Source organism: Orycteropus afer, unplaced genomic scaffold (genome assembly GCF_000298275.1).
Source record: "Orycteropus afer afer isolate SDZICR_OR568_19922 unplaced genomic scaffold, OryAfe1.0 scaffold00012, whole genome shotgun sequence".
Classification (NCBI taxonomy): domain Eukaryota; kingdom Metazoa; phylum Chordata; class Mammalia; order Tubulidentata; family Orycteropodidae; genus Orycteropus; species Orycteropus afer.
The window spans coordinates 7,348,576-7,362,713 of record NW_006921599.1 but is presented as its reverse complement, the minus strand read 5'-3'; the positions used below and the strand labels follow the sequence as shown (position 1 = coordinate 7,362,713).

Here is a 14,138-nt window from a genome sequence, read left to right as displayed (position 1 = left end):
TGGGATCCCATGTGTTATGGAGTAAGACTGTGCTGCAAAGGGTTTTCTTGGCTGTAATCTATCTGCAAAGTTTGCCAGGCCTTTTTTCTGCAGCACTGCTGGGTAGGGTCAAACTGGCAACCAAACTCACTGCCATCAAGTTGATTCCAACTCATAGCGAGTCCCTTTGGGTTTCTGAGGCAGTAAATCTTTATGGAAGTAGATTGCTCAGTCTTCTTTCCATGGAGTGGCTGGTGAGTTTGAACTACCAACCTTCTGATGAACAGTCAAATGTTTTAGGCATTATGGCACCAGAGCTCCTTTTTAGGTTAGTAGTCTAGTGCAAACCATTTGTGCCATCAGGGGCTACTTCACATAAGCTCTTTAAATCTCCCAATGCCTTGGTCTCCCCAGATGTCATCACACAGGACTGTTTGGGAGAATGACATAGAATATTAGATGTGAACTCACTTTGGAAGTGCCATATAGATTTGGTACTTTGCCCAGGTTTGGCTTCTGCTGACTGGCTGTAAACTGGCAACAATGTTTTCTCTTCCTCTTATGTTTTCAAAAAAGCCCAGTCTGGGGTTGTTGGTAGTCTGGGCATTTATCAGATCTTCAGTTTGAATGAATTAAAAACCAGGCTTTCAGAGGGCTGCTTTTAGCCTGTGGCTTTAATGTTCTGTCCGTTGATAAAAGTCAAAACACAAACTAATCTCAGAAACCTAAATTGTAACTTCCTGTCAACTTTTTTTTTTTTTTTTTTTTTTAAATATATCTTGTCCCCATTGCACACATCAAACCATCTGTGATCCAGAGGAGGATGGGATGTTTAATTGGGAAGTCAGTATTTTTTATTGGCCATTTGAAGGGACAACAAAAGCAAATGCAATACTAACCTTGTTAAATGTCTACTCAATTCATGAACTTCCATTTCAGTGCTTTTAAATTCATTGAGCTCCTTCCGAATGGCAGCCTGAAATGAGACACACCCATAACTATGCAGAAGAGGGAGATGGAAAGGAATCTGATTTTTATTTCTCATAATATATTATTTTAGTGTTTTTTTTCTTAAGCAAAACCATATAAGAGTGTAAAATAGATTTCTACACCAGAAGGAAAAAAAAAATCACTTGAAATATCCTTTAGGAACCATTAAGCATCTTCCCTCTCCCTAAATCTACAGTGCAGACAATGACAGGATCTTGCCCAACGTGTTATTTTTCTTCTCTTCACAGAGCTGCTCTATCTGGGCATCTGTAACACATGCACATCTACCCAGATAAATCATGGCCACACTCCTCGGGTCCTGAGCACAGACTTCAATGTCAGCAGCTCATCTTCCTTAGGTAACAACTAAGCTGATCACAGACACAGAGATGCCTACAAGGGTGACCACCAGCTGTCCATCAATTAGTCATACTATGGTAGCTTACGTGTTACTGTGATGCTGGAAACTATACCAGCAGTATTTCAAATATCAGCAGGGTCATCCACAGGGGACAGGTTTCAGCAGAGCTTCCAGACTAAGTGTAGGAAGAAAGGTTTGGTGATCTACTTCTAAAGATTATCCAATGAAAATCTATGGCCCACAACTTCAGATTGTCCCAATATAGTGCTGGAAGATGAGCCCTCTAGATTGGAAGGTATTCAAAATATACAGTGGCTGCACCAATGGACTCTAGCATGCTAAGGATTGTGAATATGGTGCAGGACCAGTCAATGTTCTGTTCTGTTGTACAAGGGTTGTCATGAGTCAGCACCAACTCAATGGATCAACACAAAGGATGGATCAAATTTCCCAACCAAAAGAGGAAGAATGGGTTGGCTATTTCCTACTTTCCCCTTGATACATTTCACCATCAAGGTATGAGATATGTTTTGAATTACTTCCAGTGTTCCAAAATAACCCTGAAAAACCTCATCCCTACAGCCCAGGCTCCCAACTGTGACTGAAGCTGAGGAAGGAGACTGGGTGGTCAGACAGCAAAGAGAGGTGCTGAGTGAGCCAAAGTGTAGAAGGAACTCTAGTGGAGGTAGGGCTGGGATGGAGACACTCTCACTTTGTCCCTGGGCCTTTGATGTGAATAAACACATGCCCTCTAGCTTAGCTCTCTGGTCAATATTTTCTTTAAAGAGTTTGAGGATGGAAAATCTTCAGATAGGATCAAAGTGGCTGTCTCAGTTTCCTAGGGTTGCTGGAACAAAAGAGTAGGTGGATTTAAAGAACAGAAATTTATTGTCTCACAGTTCTGGAGGCTAGAAGTCCAAATCAGGGTATTGGCCATTTTGATTCTCTGGAGGGCTCTGAGAGAGGAACTGTCCCAGGCCTCTCTCCTAGCTTCTGGTGGCCCCTGACAATCCTTGGCATTCCTTGGCTTATAGATGCATTTTCACATGGTATTCCCCTATCTGTATCCATTTTCCTCTTTTATAAGACACCATTCTGATGGGATTAAGCCCCACCCTACTTCTAAACAAGGTTACATTCACAAGTACATGGGTTAGCACATATGTGTATGTATAACTGGACCAATAAGCAGAATCATGATAAATGAAGAAGACTGAAGTTGTCAAAGACTTCATATTACTTGGTTCCACAATCAACACCAATGGAAGCAGTAGTCAAGAAATCAGATGATGTATTGCACTGGGCAAATATGCTGCAAAAGACCTCTTTCAAGTGATGAAGAGCAAAGATGTCTCTTTGAAGACTAAGGTGTGCCTAACCCAAGCCATGGTATTTTCAATGGCCTCATAGGCATGTGAAAGCTGGACAATGAATAAGGAAGACCGAAGAAGAGTTGTTGCTTTTGAGTTGTGGTGTTGGCGAGGAACACTGAAAATACCATGGACTGCCAGGAGAACAAACAAATCTGTCCTGGAGAAGTGCAGCCAGAATGCTCCTTGGAAGTGAGGATGGCCAGATTTTGTCTCACCTACTTTGATCATGTTGTCAGAAGGGACCATTCTCTAGAGAAGGATATCATGCTTGGTAAAGTGGAGGGTCAGTTAAAAAGGGGAAGGCCTTCAACAAGATGGATTGACACAGTGGCTGCAACAATGTGCTCAGGTATAGCAAGGACTGTGAGGCTGGCACAGGTCTGGGAAGTGTTTTGTTCTGTTGTACATAGAGTAACTATGAGTCAGAGCTGACACAAAGGCACCTAATAACAACAACACACACATATATATTTGTATGTATGTATGTATATATGTATGTATGTATATATGTATGTGTATATATGTATGTATGTGGTACAGTGATAAGGCACTTGACTGCTAACTGGAAGGTCAGCGGTTCAAACCCACCATCTGTTCTGCAGAAGGAAGATGGGGTGATCTACTTCCATAAAGATTTATAGCCTTGGAAACCCAAATGAAGGATGAGGGTTGCTGTGAGTCAGAAATGATTCAATGGCAGTGAGTGAATATGTGTGTGTGTGTATCTCTATATACGTGTGTGTGTGTGTGTGTGTATATGTAATGAACTCAGGTCTTTATTTTAACAAAGAAAATTTAATGAAGATAATTCCACTGGGCACAAATGCACCATTTGAACATTCATGCAGCAGCGTGGACCCCACACTTGCCTCCAAAATCCCTGCACAAGCTGACTGCCCTGCTGGGAATGGCCTTCTAGCTCCACCTAAATAAATCCAACAAACATCCATTTGACATCTACCCTACTCTTCCTTGGGAGCTCTGGTGGCATAGTGCCTAAGGCATTTTGACTGCTAACCAGAAGGCTGGCGGTTCGAACCCACCAGCCACTCCTCAGAAAGAAGGTTGGGCAAGCTACTTCTGTAGTGATACTGCCTCTGAAACCCAAGGAGGGGTGGCTATGAGTCGGATCCAACTCGATGGCAGTGCACTACGTTGTTGCTACTCTTGCTTCTCTTCACCACCCTCCCAGACATCAGCATATCTTTTTTGGGGACACAATGCAATCCGTGACAGCAGCTAATCCTAGAAAAGGAAGGAGCACTTGGGTTTAGAACTGATCAGATGATGTTAAGTTCTGGGTGTGTGGGGGCTGGAGGAGAGGTAGGGCACTTCCTGTTCTTGTGTCTCCAGCAGCCTTTGCGGAACTGGATATTTTCACTACTCAAACAGCCATGCAACACTGTAGTGAGGTGCATATGGGAGATGCTATAGGTCCTTTGAAATAAGCTCATACCCTCATCTCTGGTAAACAAGCATATTGTGGTGAAAGTATGAACAAAAGAAAACCAAAGACAAAGTCTCTTCTATTCACATTTCCATGAGACAGCTGCCTCTCCTATGACTGGGCCTGTCTGTCTTTTGCACAGTGAGCAATCCCTGGGTTGCTCATGTGAACCCCTGTGCAGGGATGATGTCTCAGTTCCCCCTTCATTGAGGTCTGAGGTTGACCCACTGTGTAGGAGGCTGTTTCTGGGAGGAAGTCTATCTGTCTCAGCCACTTTGGTCCCACCCAAGTGCAGGAGCTTCCCTTCTTCACTCACATTTCCTGGAATTCCTTCATTCAGTGTTGGAGATAATTCAGACAGTGTCTGGGATGTGAAAGATCTGTGCTTTGTGTGCAAGGATGCCATGGGCTACTGGAATGAATGGGGCAAATGCGGGACTCTGTAGGAGTTTCAAAGGATGGAACCACCACAGCCTCCTAGGTTCCAGAGTCAGACCTTCACCAACTTAGTTCTGGAGTGTGGGGCTGCTGTACGTGAGTGCCAGTGGGTGATATCTGCTGCCCAAAAATTAGGCGGTAGGGCTGCCATGCCCAAGGGGCAGAAGAATGAGTCCTGCCAGGCAAAGGGGGTGAGGATTCCACTCATATGGACTAGGAGAATTGGACCACCCAATGAAGGAGATCTCTATAGGTGCCAAATTGACAAGGGGTGGAATGTTAAGGTTGTATGTCAACTTGGCTGGGCTGAGCTGCTGAGTGATTTGGCAGCTGGATGTAGTTACTCCCCGTGATGAGATTGTAATCACCTCCATGTTGGAATCTGCTGTGAGCACCTATCAGTTGAAAGGGAGTTGCCTTTGGGGTGTGGCCTGCTTCCAGTATATGGAGAAGCTTTGAGAAAAGTTTCTAGCTTTTTGGCACATTTTGGATCCTACATTTGGCTGTATCTTCATCTTCATTTCCTGGACTTGAACCACTGGCCTGTCTGTTGATCTTGGGATCGTGACATTTTACTTGCCAACTTTGGGTTTCTCAGCCTCAGCAGCCTGCAGCTGCCTGAGTTAGGAGATGCCTCCAGCTCCAGTGGGCCTGGAACAAGAGGCAAAGCTGAAGTCCAAGGCTGATGGGCTTTCAGCTGGCCCGTACAGCTGGCACTCTGAATTCAGACTTCTAGCCTCCTAAACTGTAAGAAGAATACATTCCCATTTGTTAAAGCCATCTTCTTGTGGTATTTCTATTATAGCAGCCCTAGATAACCAAGACACCGTGTACTCCAGGGTCCTCACTTTCACTCATATGTTAGGCATAACCATTCTTCTAGACAGTTTATATAAAGGGCCTTAGCCCTCCAGTTCCTCATGGACTAGAATGGCTAAGAATTACTAAGCAGAGGTTCACTTTGATCCTTCATGAGATAATATGTCATCATTTGCATCATTGCATTTCTCACTGCAGTCACTGCACCTCTCAACGCCAATCAACACATTTCTCATGTGAGACTTTGGCTGTTCAAAGTGGGCTGTGAAAGATCTGTGCTTTGTGTACTTTGCTTACTTTGAACACATCACCAGAAAGACCACCTTATAGAAAAAGACATGTTTTGTAAAGCAGAGGGTCATTGAAAATGAGGAAAACCCTCAATGAGACAGGTTGACACAATAGCCACAATGGACCCAAAACATCCAACAATCATGGGAGGACCAGGTAACATTTTGTTCTGTTGTTCATGGGGTCTCCATGAGTTGGAGCAGACTCGATGGCAACTAACAACACCAAATTATTACTCTCTGTTTTCCAAACTGATGAGGGTTTTGTGCAGTAGCACGTGTTTTGCACCATCTCTGTGATTTGTGCCCCATTTCTCCCATGAGGTGGCAAGAACCATGAACACAGCAACTTCATCTGCTTTGGGTTTTGAGAGTCTGCCTTTGAGTGCTGTGGAAGGTCTGTGATAAGTTTGTAGCCTGGGGCCTTGTGTCCTTGACCTATTCAGTGTCTACATGTCTGCTAGCCTGTCTCTCTGCTCACTCTGAGCAGTGAAGAAGAAATGTGGTGGGTGACCTCTCCAAAGATTATCTGGAGCCCTTGGAGGAAGGTGGTTGGGGAGCACCACTATTAGCCATGCAGCTGGCACTCTGCACTCAATTACCGAGACTGTGACTAAGGCTTTGTGACTAAGGTCTCATTACTGGCTCCCCTGGCAGCAAGCGAGAAATCTAATAGAAGAGGCAAAGCAGGGCGTGAGAAACCTGCCTGCATTCCAGCTTTCCCTGCTCCCGCTCTCCTCCCTCAGCCAGGCTTACTTTGTCGGCAGCAGTGAGGCGGGTCCAGGGCTTGTCCGCCCTCCGGTCATAGTCCTGAGCATCCGCCACCTCCACGTAGTCACTGAAGCGAATAAGGATCTTCCTCTCCCGAAGTTCTTCCACCGTGGGCCTTTGGCTGAGCTGTAGGGAGGGAGAGAGAAGGAATCAGTCAATCACAGAAGGTTAGATCATTTGGTTCCCTCTGCAAAAATAGGTCCAGAGGGGTCAATGGAAACATCACCTGGCGAGTGAGTGGTAGGGCCTGGATGGGAACGCAGGGCGTCTGCCTCTCAGGTCTGGGATTCTTCCAAGACTCTTACATAGAGCTTTGTTATCCCTTAAGACACCTCCAGGCCCATGCAGACAGCCATCCGGTCTGTCTGTTTCTTAATAACGTTGGGTGCCTCGGTCTTTAAATGAAGCTTGTCTTTCTGTGTGAGTGTGGGTGTCCGCTGTTTATTTTCCTATATCTGTCCTTCTCTTCCCATCGAGCTACAGGAACTTTACAAAGTGATGTTGTCTTATTTTGGATTACTATGCCAAATTTGGAGCTCTTTGCAAGATGGGTAACAAGTTGTGTTTCAGATGCAAAAAGAAGTTTATGTGTCAACAGTATGCAGATTCTGGGGCAGGCAGAAATGGGGATATGCTGGTTAATGAGGTCGGAGGAGCCCCTGCTAATGGTCTTCTCAAGAAGTTTAAATGAAGGGTCAGTCTTCAAATGCAGAGCTGAGCACAAAGAATGGCTGTGTTTGTGCCAGTTGGACTCAGGGCTGGCCCTCTGGATGGGTCTGTGCCGAGGAATGCGACAAATAAAAGGAGAATTCATATTGACTGAGCCGTCTCCCCATGTCACTCATGAGCACCCTTCCTTTGTACTTGAACAGCACAAGGCTGATACTCCTATTATCTCTTCTTGTCACTAGTTCTATTTCTTTTGGAGCAACACAGTTGCTCTTTCTTTAAGATGTTGTCAATTCATGTCCAACTGATGCTATATAAAAGTAATTCTCCCAAGCCCTAGATTGTTATTTTATTCTATTAATAGAAGATGCAGTCAGATAGAATCTTACCGCCAAGGCCTATAAAACAAATAAACACAATTGAGTCCAAATCACGCTGGCTGTTTTTTTGACTCTTGATCATGCTGTTGCCATAAACCCTTAGCTGGTGCCAGAACATTCCATCTGGCTGCCAGTTGGCTTATAATGCATAAGTGTAATTAAGTGATTGCCTGGCTGGCATTAAACAGAATAGTGGTGTGGACATCCAGGCACTACACTGGACCTAGGCAGGCCTGAAGCTCCCTCTGCAGCCAATGGCAGAAGGAGCTATGAGTGAATCAGAGAGACTAGGGGGGCCCACCTAGACTGCATGCAGATTCCCTTCAAAGTAGTTTCATCTGTCCTAAGGCCATCTTGTTCTCTCTAGGACAGGATGCTGGACATCAGTGCTGACCTGTCATAAGAAATGACAGGGCACAAACAGTTAACCCTCTCTACTGCTAACCAAAAGGCTGTGGTTGAGGTCCACCCAGGGACACACTGGGAAAAAGGCCTTGCAATCCACTTCTGAAAAATTAGCCATTGAAGCCCTAGGGAGCACAGTTCTACTCCGACACATGGAGTCACCAGAGTTGGAGTTGAGGCTACAGCAACGTTTTTTTTTTTTTGTTTGTTTTTTGTTTTTAATTAAAGGGCTGTAAACTAATATGGTAGTCCATCCTGGCTCAGGCTGGCATAAGACTGGGCACTATTTCGTTCTGTTGTACATAAAGTCGCTATGTGTCAGAGGTGACTCAACGGCACCTAACAACAACAAAATTCTGATGTGAATTTTTGTAATATAATTGAAATACACAAAAACACTTAATGTTTTCCATATTTATCCCAGATAAACAAAGATTCCAACTCAAAACCCTCAGCTTGTGTTCCTCAGGACCAGCAAGGTTTATTCTAGGGTGCTGTACAAACAGTTATCATTTTCTAAGTGCACCACAAGGTGCAAAAGGTTGCTAAGTGTTGAATTTCAAGTTTGTTTTCCTGGAACTCACTAATTGCCTATTTGCGGCAGACTCTGGAGTGAACAGAAAACTCAATGAATTTCTGAAGGTCAGGGATTAGTTTTCCACCCTGAATCCCTCAGAGGCCTTAGACAAGGCCTGTCTCTCCAAATGAGTTAGGGACTAACCCCAAGGCTGTGATAGGATGAGGGGACAGAAATGGCTTCTGCTGCTGGGCCAGTTTCTGGTGGTGTGTGGATGATAATAAATGCTGCAACGCTGCCAGGATTCTCCTTCATGCGTGCAGACGCATCACACTGGCTATGTGGAGCACAGAACTCGTGCTTTTGGCCAGCAGCTAGCTCTAGCCCTCTGGCACATGGAACTGGATGCTGGGGAAATAATCTTTGCAGGCAGGTTTTCTGGGAAAGATGGCTGAAGAAAGGGCAGGGAGCAGAAATTGCTGGCATTGTGTTTCAATCTGCAGCAGTGATAATGCCACTTGCAACCAGACACTCAATGAAAAAGTAAATGAATTGAGACTCAAATTCCATTATTAATAAATCTGAACCCAAATACATTCCTTCCTTCATCCCTTTCTCCCTTCTTTCCTTTCCACCTCTTCTTCCTCCACCCTTTCTCTCCTGTGTCTGCCTTCTTACCTCCCTGCCAACCTATCCACCTATCTTTCCATCTCTCCTTCTCTCCCTCCCTTCTAGTATTCATCCATCCATCTATGTATTAGCCTGGATGGTGCAAGTGGTTTGCCATAGGTTGCTAGCCTAAAGGCTTGAACCACTCAGAAGTTCCACAGAAGAAAGGCCTGGAAACTGTTTCTATAAAATTTACAGCAAAAAAAAAAAAACTATTGAGAAGTTCTACTCCGTAACACAGGAATCTCCCTCAGTCTGGGACCAACTTGACCACAGCTAACAACATCAATAACAATCCACCTTCCTATCTATCTATCATTTATTATTGGAGGGGAGGCAGGTATTTTTCAAAAAAACAAAAAAAAGTCTAATTTTTAGGTTAGTCTCAGTTTGGTGGAAGAAAATGACTAGTCTGTTCCTATCAGCATCAGCTACTTTATTTTCCTCATGAGTACATTAAAATTAAATAGGATTTTGTTGAGGAAATGTGTGCACTGAGGGTGAGTAACTGAAAAGCAGCCACCTACCCTGGCTTCTGGTCTTGGTGTGATAAAGGCTCAAGAGGAAACAACTCTCCCAGAGCCAGGAAGCAGTGTGGACTCCCCACTGCCACAGGCTCCACATCTCTGTCTACAAACACAGATGTGAACGCTGTTTCCCCATCCTTCCCTCCTTTCCCTTACACAGTTATCCCTTCACACATGCTCATTATTTCTAATTCTCTGATTCAGTCCCATGGGAGGGCAAATGCTGAAATTACAGCAGCTTCCCTGGGGGGAGGAAGGAGAAGAAATCAGGAGGAGAAAGAGACATTTACCTTGCCTTCCAAACCAAAACCAACCCACTGCCACTGAATCAATTCTAACTCACAGTGACCCCCATTGGGCTTCCCAGGCTGTGAATCTTTATGGAAGTAGATTGCCTCATCTCCTTCCTGTGGAGCAGCTGGTGGGTTTGAACTGCTGACCTTCTGGTTAGCAACCAAATACTTTACCCACTATGCCATCAGAGCTCCTTTTATCTTGCCTTGTGTTGTTGTTGTTATGTGCCGTCAAGTCGGACCCGACTCATAGCGACCCCTCCTTGGGTTTCTGAGGCAGTATCACTATGGAAGTAGATTGCCCCATCTTCCTTCCGAGGAGTGGCTGGTGAGTTTGAAGAGTTTGAACCGCCAGCCTTCTGGTTAGCAGTCAAGTGCCTTAGGCACTACGCTACCTGAGCTCCCTTTATCTTGCCTTAGAGACCTGCAAAAACTGGGTTAGGTCGGAGTAACTATCCCTAGTGTTACCTACCCAAGGGAGATGGGTGTAGGAAGGACCTCCCTCCATCATCCTCTGCCAAGTTAAGCAATTAGTCAAGTTTTTCTCTGTGATTCTTATAATCTTATTTAAGAAGATAAGAATTAAGTAAATGTCTCAGAATTTTCTATCATTAGCTTTTGGTAAGAAATCTGAAGTTTTGAGGAATATTTGGTGGATCCAGCAATAACGCCAATGGACTTCATGACAATCTGACTTAAATATTTTTCTGAAGGTCTAAATCTCTTTGCATGGTAAATGTGAGGTCATTACCAGCCTCCTTCTCACACCTCAGTCATTTCAAGGGCCCACTTAGGATAACCAGTGGATGCATTTACCTAGTTCTTCTCACTACTCAGGCTCAGGAAAAAACATGCCCTGCCTTATGCCCAAATACAGGTGGTTTTAAGGATATAGAGTCAGACTTTGAGGAGGTGAGAACAACTAGCTTAAGTGCAGTAATTTAGTGCTTGCTTGAAGTCCGTGGGTGGTCTCGATGGTAAACATGCACTCAGCTGTTAACCAAAAGGTTAGAGGTTTGAGTTCACCCAGAGGCATCTTGAAGGCCCAATTTACTTCTGCAAAAGCAGCCATTGAAAACCGTGTGGAGCACAGTTCCACTCTGACACATATGGCCATGAGTCAGAGTCAACTGTTTTTTTTTCTATTTGCCATCAGGGTGATACCATTATGTCATTTGACCTTTTAGGCACTTGTTTACCTTACTCCTTTTAATTGAGTTGACATTTGACTTGTCACTAGATGTTTGGGATGCTCTAAGGGAGAGAAAGTGTTGAGAAATATAAATCATCACCTTCATAATTGGGATGATTATTTTCTGATCTCTGAATTTCTTCTTTTGCATAATATTTCTCAGAAAAAGCCACTAATAAGCCTTTTTGAAATGAATTTTAATGGGTCTCTTAATGGTCCCTGAGATTTGAGTATGTTTCTCTCAAGACAGTCACTGTAGCATGCTGACTGTCGGGCAGAATACAGTATTCTATCTCGTGTGTCATTGATTAACTAAACTTATCCAAGAATAGATTCAATGATGGGCTCATTACAAAAGAGGTCACTCATATAAAATGAAGTCTATTTGGATCTACAGTGCACTGCCAAAATTTAAATCTATTTTAGAGTAAAAGGTATATGCAAATTCCAGCTTCATGACTTTTATCTAAGCAGGTATTTCTCATTTGGTATCTGGTTCTGGCTGGTACTTTTCAAACACCTTCACTAAATTTATCAGTACTTTGGGCATTTTCCTAATTCAGTCATTTGATTTGGATTTAGAACAATAAAGTCAAATAGTTCTCTATTAACAGATAAGGAATAGCACAATGAGAAGCAAGGAAAACTCGTACTATCCCAGGGCCAAAGCCAGTGACTGTGGTATATTTGGGCAGCTGATACTGACATAAATTTCCAATTGCTTGATTGTGTTACAGTGAATTTTCAAATGGAAAATAAATGAAAAAAAAAAGTCACAGAATCTATTTTTTAAGGTAACTGGATGTCACACAACAACCAACAAGAAGATTGCAAACTAGAAGGACTGGGGGTCATGAGGCTGAGCTGACCACCGTGTCCTAGAGAGGTCTTGCAGAATGAGAGAGCTGCATGTTCTGACTCTCAGGGAGTGGGGCCACCACCCTAGTTTCCAGAGGACCAGGCAGCTGCATGCTACCAAGGCCCACAGAGGGCCAACGAGTGGTGGGTGGTGACATCCCTTCTAGCCACAGCCATGAGGCCTGGAGAACTATCTCACCTTCCGAGTGAGCCTCCTCTTGATCTCTCTTTTCTCCTCTTGTTCCTCTTGTTCATTCCGAGCTGAAAGAAACATTTAAGATTCTTTGGATTTGGGTAAACAGCGTCACACACAGGTACATCCTCTCAACCTTTGCCAGCTCCAGGCCAAGTACCTCACAGTTTGAAAAGGGGAAGAGAAAGCTCTTGTCCCCTTCCCCAGCCTCCCTTCTGCCTGTGGGGTTGCTGCTTTCCAAACTACCAGCATTGTTTCAAATCTGTGGCGAGCAGGTTGATCTTTTCATTGTGTTTTCTTGATGTTACATGGGGCTTCAAGTCCTAAGGTAGAGGTGAGGTGCTGGGTTGAAAAATGTGACTACGAGGCCAGAAGGTAGGTCTTAAAAGAGTAGGTATGCTATTAGCAGGGGCACAAGTATCTGGGGGGTAAGGGAGGCTCTCTTTGCTGGTGAAGATTAGGCCTCGCTCAGCTCTACCTGGCAGGCACACAGACACTGCAGATGGCCCATTGTGAGGTGGCCTGGTGTCTGGTGCATTGTGGGAGTAAAACAGAAGACTGGTCCCACAAGGTGCCTGTCTCTTGGTGCAGACAGAACAAAGTAAAGCCTTAGGTGAGGGAAACGGTTAAGTGCTCAGCTGCTAACCAAAAGGCTAGTGGTTTAAGTCCATCCAGAGGTGCCTTGGAAGAAAGGCCTGCTGATGTACTTCTGAAAAATCAGCCACTGAAAATCCTATGGACCACAGTTCTACCATGAGACACATGGGGTCTCAATGAGTCGGAGTTAACTCGAAAGCAATTGGTTTTGGTTAGGTCCCAACGTGAGGCCAGCAGTACTACGAAGAACTTCAAAACGCTCACCTGTAGCAAGCCCTGACTCCATTAATTCTTTGAATCTTCCCAGAAGTCCACAGAGCATGTGTGAGGCCATGGTGTGGGGTACAACTGCCTGCATTTAGACTTTGAAGGAGTGTCTTAGGAGAGTAGACTTCAGAGCCTAAACATTCTCAGCTTAACATGTGGGGTGACTTACTCCTCAGATTTTTAATGAGCTGTAGGTAAGAGGGTCTGAGGAAGGGAATGGAGATGTGAAGGGCAGAAAATCGGGGCTTATTTAAGAGTGAAGTTTCCTGAATGGCCTTGGGGAGATCATTTGCCTTGTGAGTCTTGGGATGGAAGCACAGATAGAATAAACCTAGTATTGTCCAACTTGAAGGCAATCATGAAAACCAGCAAGTGTCAAAGCAGTCCTTTGATGCTCATCCACTGGAGTTTAGAAAGGCTTAGTAAAAGTCAATCACTTCCAGTTGATCTTGGCACAGGGCTCCTAAGGGTGCCCCAGGCACTTGTTCTCTCATTTGGAAATCAGTGGTGGTAAATTACGTTTCAATAATTTAATTAGGCTGTCCTATCAGTGCACACTAGCCATTTAGTAGAGGCCACTGATTGTCCCAGAATAGCACTGCTCTTTAAAAGAGAGAAGTCCCTGTGCATAGAAGGGAGGTGGGACTATCTAATAAACTGTCCCTCCATGCCCCAGAGTAGCAGCAACCACAACCAGAGCCAACTCAGGCTGCAGGTGACAACACGTCCCATCAGAACAAATGATGGGGGTTCAGAGTAGAACTCAGGCCCTTGAGTGAGCAGTTTGGATGCCATGACCACTTCTGGAGATTAAGACCTTGTATGGAGGCAGTGCAAGAAATGACCACATCATGTGAAGGGATGAGGGCCACCAGAGGACCCCACTCCACATTCCCACATGGTGCCTAGAATCTCAACTATCAGAGCGCCTTTCTTTGGACTAAAGAGTCTATCTCCTTCCTTTAAAAATGCAAATTTCTCTTGGATAAAACCAAGTTAAACCAGTTAGCCATTAATACCTTGTTGTTGTTGTTGTTATGTGCCATCGAGTCGGCCCCGACTCATAGCGACCCCTCCTTGGGTTTCCGAGGCAGTATCACTAC

At 44.5% G+C, this 14,138-nt stretch overlaps 1 protein-coding gene across 1 annotated transcript in view; it reads right to left on the bottom strand.

Moving 5' to 3' along the window:
- Positions 1-399: 399 nt before the first annotated feature.
- The window catches only part of PHACTR1 (phosphatase and actin regulator 1), an 882,368-nt gene continuing 868,629 nt past the window's right edge, over positions 400-14,138 (bottom strand). Inside the window, exons 11-14 of the mRNA XM_042782390.1 lie at positions 12,178-12,239; positions 6,454-6,594; positions 879-955; positions 400-409 (exon numbers count right to left, since the gene is read on the bottom strand). Coding sequence (XP_042638324.1) covers positions 400-409; positions 879-955; positions 6,454-6,594; positions 12,178-12,239 — 290 coding nt within the window. The remainder of the gene's footprint in view (positions 410-878; positions 956-6,453; positions 6,595-12,177; positions 12,240-14,138) is intronic.